The sequence below is a fragment of the Palaemon carinicauda genome, chromosome 8 (genome assembly GCF_036898095.1).
Source record: "Palaemon carinicauda isolate YSFRI2023 chromosome 8, ASM3689809v2, whole genome shotgun sequence".
Taxonomy (NCBI): domain Eukaryota; kingdom Metazoa; phylum Arthropoda; class Malacostraca; order Decapoda; family Palaemonidae; genus Palaemon; species Palaemon carinicauda.
In genome coordinates, this window is record NC_090732.1 from 105,890,990 (window position 1) to 105,901,134 (window position 10,145).

At 39.0% G+C, this 10,145-nt stretch overlaps 1 protein-coding gene across 1 annotated transcript; it reads right to left on the minus strand.

The window, feature by feature from the left end:
- Positions 1 to 3,813: 3,813 nt before the first annotated feature.
- Positions 3,814 to 5,195, minus strand: LOC137645402 (uncharacterized). The gene is made up of 3 exons (XM_068378205.1): positions 5,098 to 5,195; positions 4,345 to 4,452; positions 3,814 to 4,195 (listed from the first exon to the last, which is right to left on the minus strand). The coding sequence occupies exons 1-3, from the start codon at positions 5,193 to 5,195 to the stop codon at positions 3,814 to 3,816; spliced, it is 588 nt and encodes a 195-aa protein (XP_068234306.1).
- Positions 5,196 to 10,145: the final 4,950 nt, after the last annotated feature.

Below are 10,145 nucleotides of genomic sequence, written 5' to 3' on the forward strand. Positions count from 1 at the left end.
GGTGAGAGGCGGGGCCCTAACTAACTGTTTCAAAGGACTGACTACTTCACGTGGTTCTTTCTGACGCTGGCTTGAATCGATCAGGTGACTGGTCACGTGATCACTTCTGTCTGAAAAACAGGATTTCATTCAAATCTTATTTTTCTTCCACTCGATTTTATAGGTTAAATTCGCCACAACTTCCGTCAGTCTCAACTAATCTTCTCTTAAAACTTTTATGTAAACTTATAAACTTTCGTCAATCATTTGTTATTGACATCTTCTTGTATAAGTTTCCTGCTGTGTGAGTGAGCCGTAAGGGGATAACTGAGAGGCAAGGTGAATGAAACTGACTTTATTTCAACAGATAGCAAGTTTATATAAAAGAAGTTCAGGACAAGATCACAAAAAAATCAAACAAAATAATTCATGAAAAGACAGTCTTAAACAAGTTCTATTAACAATGAGAGGTAGAGCGAGATATACAAAAAAGCAAATTCTATTACAGTGTAAAGTGTGTATGAAACACGTGTGGTACATGGCTCTCCCCATAAAAAAGACATATTTACATGTGAAATGGGGTGCCCTGCTGTTGAGAGCCAGTCAGTAGGCGGGTCATCTTGCAGGAGACACACAGGTTTTAGGCGATCAGTGGAGATCCAATCTTCTTTGCCACAAATGTTAATCAAGAAAGCCTTTGAATTGCGATGGATCACGAGGAAAGGACATGTGTAAGGGGGCATTAGCGGTGGCTTGCTAGTGAAATTGCACAGGAAAATGTGTGTTGCAGAGTGCAAATCTGATGGAATGTGTTTCTTAGCTGGGGCCTGTAAGTCTGGCGGCATTGAGTAACTTTTCCCACAACATGACATAGGCACTGGGGATTGTCGAAGGGTGTTACAGAAGGAAAAATATATTCAGCATGGATGATCAACGGGTTGCTATACACTATTTCTGCAGTCGGGACAACCAAGGCATCTGTAGGAGTGGTCCTTAGTCCCAGGAGGTCTCTGGGAAGGTAAATAAACCCGTTAGAGTCCTTGCAGTAGGATATCAAAGCTGCAAAAGGGTTGTAGGTAATTTTCTATTGAGAGGTGAAAGTGGTCCCCATGTCAGAAGTAATATGCTCAGGTACATCAAATCTTGCTATCCACCCTGAGAGTAAAGGCGTGTTTACACGGCCGAGCAGCTCGCTGAGCCCAGTTGTCGAACCTACTTGTAGAACGGCTCGAAGAGCTTTCAGACAGTACATCGAACCTCAGTGTGCCTCGTGCTAAAACAACGTCAACATGTCTCTCAACCAGGACAATTTGATAGCCATTGCTTTAGCAGTGGCACTAACAAGGGAAAAAAAAGATCAAAGTGGACGAAGGACTGACTACTAAAAAAAAAGAGAAGTTTTCAAACACCAACTTGCTTGTTATTATTATTATTATTATCATTATTATTATTAATATTACTAGCCAAGCTACAACCCTACTCGGAAAAGAAAGACGCTATAAGGCCAAGGGCTCCAATAGGAAAAATAGCCCAGTGAGGAAAGGAAATAAGGAAATAAATAAATGATGAGAATAAATTAACAATAAATCATTCTAAAAACAGTAACAACGTCAAAAATTAGAGCCAGATGACTGCCGCAATTATTTGCGTATGGATGAGGACACGTATATTGATCTACTGAATCGTTTCAGCCCTTTGATTACTTACGAAGATACAACTATGAGGAAGGCCATAACTCCGCATGAAAGACCAAGTGTCACTTTACGCTATTTAGCATCAGGAAGAATTTATTTTCTTCGTCACGGCGTCTCGTGTGCAGTCAGGCTCGAGTTCTTTCAATATTTCATGCAGAGCCGCTGTTCCTTTGTTTCTGGTTACTTTATTGGAATAGTCTTTTGATTTAACTTTCCATAAAGCTGGATGAACCCGATATGCATGTATGAAATCAAGTACGACGTCCTTCTTATTCTTGCTTTCATTAATGGCAGCAATTATTCATTTCTTTGATGATGTTCCCTCTAGCAGGTTTGAATAACAACTGAGGTTCGATGCTCGACACCCGTTCACACGTTCACACCGTTCGTCAAACAATGTAGCTCCCTCCACAAAAGTCAAGATGAGCCTGACTTTCATCGAGCCGTTCGACGAGCGTGCTCGACAACCAAATACCCCGTTTACACGCTCGAACATCAATTCAAACACAGGGTTGTCGAGCCAGGCTCGACGAGCTGTTCGCCCGTGTAAACCCCGCTTAAGGCATGTGAAGCCTGCATTAGGCAGACTTTGCAGTTCCCATGGGAATGACTGCAGGCTAATGAGTGGAGCGGTTAATGGCATTCAAACAGGTACCAGTGTCCTTGTGGTGTGAATGTGTGCAAAACAATACTGAGGTTGAGGAAATGTGTCCATTCCTGAGTTTGTGTGTCAATGTGCTTTTGAATTCTGGCACAAAGCACAGACATGAATCCAATCCTTAGCATCCTTAGCAATTCAGTGCCAAATGAACTTTGTCTTCATTAGCTGTGCAGCAGATCGGCACGAAGGATTTGAAAGACCATGAATGTAATCAAATACTATCATCACATGAGAGCAGGTATCCATAGTTGTGGTCTACCATTACTGACGTCACAGATGAGGGTGGCGCTGGAGTTGTTAAGGGCAATGTCTTCTCATCTTCTCAACAAAGGGATGTGCAGAATGTCTTACATGCTTAGTACTCTGGATATTTTTGTATGGCTTCTGCCAAGGTATTGTGATCAAACCCCAGGTGAATGCCAAACAGTGTGTTTCCTGACAGGGTACAGACAAGGACATTAATTTTCCCAGGAACAGTAATTGTATTCAGCCATGGCAGAGAGATGTCGGCGTTGACGGGTGAACCAGGTGTCGCGCTGTTGAGAGAAGGTGCACACCATAGGCATGTGGTCCATGCAAATGACAAATGTGGAGAAAGTGATAGACAGCAAATCCACCACCAGTAATTCGTGGTCGAAGGTAGAGCAGCTGAATTCAGCCTTAGAAAGTTTTATACTCAAGAAGGCCAATGGGCAGGGTGAGACGTTGACCATCTGCTCGAGTACTGCACCAATGGCGACATCAATGGCTTCAGCATAGAGAAGAAGAGATGCATGTGCCCCGGAAAAAGTGAGGGCCGCAGCGTATGATAGGGCATTTTTTTTGCATTGCAGTACCCCTCCTCTTGAAGGGAACCTCACTTCAGGTCTTTTAGCTTACCATTGAGGAAGCCTAGAGGGGGGGGGGGGGCGGCAGCAAGAGTGGCAGCGATGACTGCCACGAAACGATGATAATAGTTGATCATGCCCAAGAATTCTTGCAGTGTTTTAATGATCGAGGGGGTGGGGAAGTTCTGAACAGCTGCTATCTTCTCAGGGAGGGGGTGGACTCCTTCAGGAGCGATGTGGTGCCCTAAAAACGATACTTCCTTGGCGCCAAAATTACACTTGTCGCACTAGACTACATGGCTGGCTGATTGTAGATGGCCTAGCAAGATGTGTAGGTAATAGAGGTGTTCCACTTTGGAGGTAGGGGACACAAGTATGTCATCCACAAAACATGCAGAGAAGGGGAGGCTCACTAAGATGCCATCCATGAGGCACTGAAAAGTGGCACCATTATTACGACGGCCAAACAGGTTTGAGTAAATAAAAGTGTACATAATGAAGGGATTGGTGATGGAGGTATTGGGATGTCTTTTAGGGTCATGGGCCCTTAAAATACCCCTTCAAGAGGTTGAGCATGGAGAAAACTTTAACTTTTTTATAAGTGGAAGGTCACAACAGCAATGTTTTAGAGATGATATTGATCCAGTTCTGTCTATATGTTGAAGCACCCATAATCCCCACACAGATGCAGAGAGCCATCTTTCTTAGAGATGATGTAGACAGGTGATGCCCATGAGCTTGAGGCCTTTTGACAAAAGTCCATTTCTTCCATTTCAGCAACCATTTGTCTAGCTACTGCCAAACAATCCGGGCCCAGACACGTGAATCTGGTGAACACTGTGGGTCCCGTCGTCTTGATATGGTGATAAATGCCATTCTTTGGTGGGAACCGTTTGTGTTTGGCAATATACTGGACAGAAAACGTCCAGGTATGATGTGAAGAGGTGGGCCTGCACATCCGTGGGTGGGCTGATGTCGAGACCAATTGTGCGAGTGAGCCGTAATGTGATAGCTGAGAGGTGAGGTGAATGCAACTGACTTTATTAAAACAGAGAGCAACGTTTATATAGAAGTTCAAGACAAGATGGTCACAGAAATTCAAACAATATAATTCAGGAAAAGGCAGGCATCAATAGAGCTATGTTGAAGAGGGGTTGACGAGTAAAAGCGTGCGTTAACTAACTGTCGGTGACCAACATCAACCAGGAGGTGAAAATGTGAGAGGAAATCCGCAACGACGATTGGCAATATAATGTCAGCAAAGAGGAACTTCCAATGATATTTGGTGCTTCTGAAAGATAATGTAAAGGTATCGTATCCATGGGTTGGTATCGCAGACCCATTGGCAGCAACCAGGTGGACATTGGTAGGTTTGGTAAGACTATGTCCTGTCCTTAAGAATGGCCTTGGTAGAAGAGAATGGCAAATAGCCTTGTCTACAAAAAATCGCACGCTTGTACCCGCATCATGTAAAAAGAAAAGATTAATAACAAGGGAAGCCTTCTCCACAAGCGCTGGCCTTGTTACACATATTTTGGCCACTGACAACCATTCACACATTTCTTTGTAGCAGTCCTAAATATAGAGTGGTAGTAGCCTAATTGCAGCCATTGGATATCAGTAAGTGGCTGGAGAGGTACATGGGGGTGATGGTTGGCTTTGCCGCCGTTCTGGCTCGTCATGGGGGTGTTAACTGTGTCCTACTGCATTCACAGGCATTTAAGTCGATATTGAATTGTTTTCCCCTTTTTCCATATGGGCATGGAATTTGGTTATCAGGTCCTTCATGGGCAAATTATGTACATCGAGGATGGCAGCATGAACAGGTTTGGGTACAGCATGTAGAGGTTTGGGTAGGTTTCATACCCAATATTGGTTCACTTCTCGAGGAAAATTATTTGTGGTGGGTTACCTGCGATTAATACTGGTCATTTACTTGAGAGCAGTTGTTGAGAGAGCTGAAGAAGTTTGGCTATATGGGTGGTTGGCGATGGTGAGTACTGCTCCACGGTATATGTTTTGAGGGTGTTGCATATTAGGGTGTCCCTTTGGTCACAAAGCCAATCTGAGATTTCCGGGAAAATGTACTCGGGGGATAGCATTGAGAACATAGTCTGCTTTGTTGGTTGAGAAAGTTACGCCGTTGATGTGACACTGAACTTCAGCACACTGGAACCAGGCAAACACTTCTCCGTTGGGGAAGGGCATTGAGATGGCGTGTGTTGAAGAGATATGTTTGGCGGGTGGTATTTTAATAAATAGGGCATGGAAGTGACAGGAAAGGCAGGAAGGAGCTGGTCACATTTGTGGTCACCAATTGTGTGAGTGAACCATAATGTGATAACTGAGAGGCGAGGTGAACGAAACTGTCTTTATTTCTACAGATAGCGAGTTTATACACAAAAAGTTCAGGATAAGAAGGTCACAAAAATTCGAACAAAAAAAATAATGAAAAGGTAGACTTAAACATGTTCTGTTAATAATGAGGGATATAGAGAGATATAGAAAAATACCTTTACACTGTATAAGCGTGTGTGAAGCATGTGCGGTACAATGCCTAACCCTGAACTATTTTAACATGAATTTATCTCTTTACCTTGTTTTTAAAACCCCCCCTCTCTCTCTCTCTCTCTCTCTCTCTCTCTCTCTCTCTCTCTCTCTCTCTCTCTCTCTCTCTCTCTCTCTCTCTCTCTCGCTCTCAACTATTCTAATTTCGTTACTTATAATTACATAACTCAGCCACCTACATAAATATTTTCTATAATAAGTCCATATAAAAAACATAAGAGAATCATGCAAATAAATATTCAACAAAAATTAAACACTACCCTTCTGTTTAATATCCAACATCAACCCCTTTATGTTATTTAATTTCGTCATCACTAAGTCCCTTAATAACTTTGATTTCCACAACAATAGTGACAATTATAACGAAAGTATTTTGCAAGATCAAAATAAATGACAGCTTTTCTTTATATATTACAATATAATATACATCAGGTGGAATTCCTGGATGAGGAACGATATTTAAATTCCCTAATTGGAAATGATTAATTTGGTTTGAACAATTCATGACAACATTTTATATCAATTAAGTTAAAACGAATGAAAATACTAAGCACAGTCAGCGGCAAAAGAAGTGTTGCCACCCCTGTTTCGCTGATTCCCTAAATTCTATGGACGATAAAAACTTGGAGGCAGGGTTGATACGTCCCCATATGGGGAGGAAATGAACTTACTGGAGAAATAAAAGGCCAATGCATTTAATGGACACGGGGGTGAGGGAAAGAATGATAAGTGAAGAGCAAAGTGCCAGTTTTTCACTTCTTAACAAAATGGATGTCTTGGCTCAAAATTGTAATTGCGTTTCGATATTGTGTCTTTATGACCGGGAAGATATGGTCAAAATAGTAAAAAAACAGGAAACAATTAAATAACAACACAAAAATCATTAATACTGTTCTCAACTACGAGAAACCTGTCCTATTTTCTGATATGTATTAAAAGTCAATAGAACATAAATATGCTAATGACTGAATTTTGAATTATTGCGCTTGGTAATAATTCCTATATTTTATATCAGTGTTATAAGCGAATCTGAGAGCAATGTCTTTGCATTAAACCAATTTTGTTTAAGGAACTTTAACCAGGATATGACTACGTTAATTTTCTTACACATTGGCAAAAACTTACCTTTTTAACGTCTTTATGTTGGACAATCATTTTTATAATTTCAGTCATTATCTATATTTTTCTATAGTTTAAAATTGTATAATAATAATGTGAGAAACAGATACTTTTAGCGATTTTCCTCATTAGAAGCTTGCACTGATAGCTATCATTCCGTTTACCACCTTTTTCTTTTAATGCTAAAGTTACCAGAGCGTTGACAGATACATTTTACGGATTAGGTAATGAATAAAGATAGGCATTTTTTTCTGTATTTTATTTAATGAGTCAACTTAAGATATACATATACATAAAACTAATGAAATATGTAAAATTTCAGCAAAACTATTCGTATAAACAAAAAATTTTCGTAATCCATTAATTTCACAATTTTCTAAACAATGGGATATACTTTTAAGTTCTGGGAGAATAAATATATCCTAATCTGATCTTTAATGATGGTTAAATTAAAATAGTTGTGAAAACTAATAGTAAATTTCAATTTATGTTTGAATAAAATCATTTATCATTCAAATATGTAATTATTATACAAAAAGTAAAAGTTAAAAAATACCGTTTTTAGTGAGATGTCCATTTACCCCCCAGCATCAATAACTTCATTGAGATGCCCAGGTATTCCAAAAACGAGATTTTTGGATCAGGCTCCCATACCTCAAAATTTTTTGTTTCAATGGATTGGTTGTTGCTCTGTTTAATTACGTTCCAGTTATAAACCATAATTGCTAGTAGGTTCTCTATGGGATTTAGGGTATAAAACTTTGCTGGCTAACTATAACGTCCATTTCTGAGTAAAAATGTAACACTTGACTTTTATGAATCAGACTATTGTCAAGCACCAAAACGATAGGAAGTGGATTAGGAATAGCCACAGCTCTCACTGTAGTCAAGAACACTTCCTCCCAATTTCAACATAATCACTGTTTCTGAATGTTCCCAACAATTTGACAAGGGCCCCTGGCCCCTCAGCCCACACCCAACCCAATAAATTAATACAGACTCTTCCTTTCCTGCTCGTTTATTTTTTTTTTTTTCTGCATAGCATGTATTCCCCTTCTTCAAGCATGCCTTACTCGTGCTTCTACAGAAGCATAGTATTTTTCACAAGCGGAAATTACATTTTTCTAAAATTCCTGATCACACGGGGTTTATCACAAAATTAAAAACCAATGCAACTTTATTTTTACTGTTGCGTTAGAGTTTCTTGATCAGCAGGGATAGAGAGATTAATATTAGCTTCATAGTTGCGTTGTCTTGAAGTGGTTAGATGGGAACAAAATTTATTTTATGAAAATCATATTTACAAGATAAGGTTTCTGGAAAACTACTGTAGATCCCTACTTTGAAACTAAATGATCTTATCTTCAATAATTATAGCAATACTTAATTTGTAAATAAATTTATGCCCCAAAAGAAACCCATGCATTATAAAGCAGTTTGATTCTTGTGGACTAAAATTGATCAATGTTTAAATAAAAAAAACCAACCGACTTCGCTAAGAGGCATCAGCAAAACAATAAGCAGTGATCTTGTGCCCTGGACAAAATACAGATTAAATAGGACGTAATTACTGGAATCCAGATAGCTACAAAAACTTTAATGCATTATGATGCGGCACAATTTTCCAATTTCAGAGACAACACAAGCTTTAAATATAGCAGTTAATTACCATCAAACACAATTAGAGCTGCTGTAAGATATTGATTTTAAACCTTGAGTATTAATTTCAACATCAAAATATTCTGTTTTGGGTGTGCATTCATATTTCTTGAGCAGGTCCTTTAGAAAATCCTCCTGTGTTCTTTATGTTGTTTGCATTTGAATGTCTCTCTAGTTTCGGTGTAACCTCTTCCTATATCTCCTCAAGAATGTGGGAAATTACTATTATTACTACTAACTGCTATAAATGTACTTTTTGGACACTTTTATTCACTCTTCTGCATTTCTTTTGTTATCCTATTTAATGTTTTCTTTAGTCTTTCAGTGTGTTGTAAAGCAATATTTTATTTTTTCATAGCCTCGTTCCTTATCTTAAAATACATTAAAATAGCTCCGTATGCTTTATATGTAAGAAGATTGTTTAATCCCATTAACGGGCAATCATCAACAAAATCTTCCGTAGGCCCTATCATTATGCCAGGTAATGAATTCACATCTCTTTTAATGGTTTTTAGTGCTTGAACACTTGCGTATAACGATAAGATTCCGTGTAGATTCAACAATTTCTTCCTTTCTCTGGACGTTTTCAATATAAAAAGATATTCTGATTTGAATTCAGAAAAGGGGGTGATATTCTAAAAACCTTAGCTATTCAACATGATATACGTGCCACTATTGTCTGCATGTACTAATAACAAGGCTTCCATTAGGCCTATTTTGGCATTATTATTATCATTACATGCTAAGCTACAACCCTAGTTGGAAAATCAAGAGGCTATAAGCCCGAGGGCTCCAGCAGTGAGGAAAAGAAATAAGGAAACCAAAAGAGAAGTAATTACCAATTAGAATAAAATATTTCAAGAACAGTAACATCTTTAAGATAAATCTTTCCTATATAAACTATAAAGCATTAAAAAACACGAGGAAGAGAAATGAAATAGAGTAGTGTGTCAGAGTGTACCATCAAGCAAAAGAACTCTTTTCCATGACAGTGAAAAGCCATGGTACAGAGGCTATAGCACTATCCAAGACCAGACAACAGTGATTTGATTTTGGAGTTTCGTCTTAAAACATCTGCTCGCCATAACTAAAGAATCTTTTCTACGCTTACCAAGAGGAAAGTAGTTAACCCCTTGAGCAAAGAAGAATTGTTTGGTAACCCCAGTGTTGTCAGGACAGAGGAAAATATGTAATGAATAGGCCAGACTATTCGGTGTATTTGTAGGCAAAAGAAAAATGAGCCATAACCAGAGAGAAGGGTCCAATGTAGTACTTTATGGCCAGTCAAGGGACCAAATAACACTCTAGCAGTAGTATATCAACGGGTGGCTGGTACCCTGGCCAACCTACTGTTCATTTGAGTATCAGTAATCCTACTTTTTACATCAGCAATCCACCTACCTAGGGTATAAGCTCCTGATTTTAATTTGTCAGGATGTCCTTCCTTATTGTTCTCGCGGAAACGAGTTGCTGATGTCACTGTCGCAACCTGATTCATGATGTTAAATGGCGTAGATCATGAATTAGGATTATTATTATTTGTCATCTGTGTATTGTTTGTAAGCCGTAACAACGAATTCTTGATTGCTTACTTACAGTATTTCGTAAGTTTTAATTAGTTTAATCATTTCATAGTGG

Coding starts and splice junctions, on each gene's coding strand:
- LOC137645402 (XM_068378205.1), bottom strand. CDS start 5,195: ATGCAACACCCTCAAAACATATACCGTGGAGCAGTACTCACCATCGCC. Junction 4,453..5,097: donor CTCTCAACAACTGCTCTCAA/GTAAATGACCAG, acceptor ATTATCTTTCAG/AAGCACCAAATATCATTGGA. Junction 4,196..4,344: donor GTTGATGTTGGTCACCGACA/GTTAGTTAACGC, acceptor TAATAAAGTCAG/TTGCATTCACCTCACCTCTC.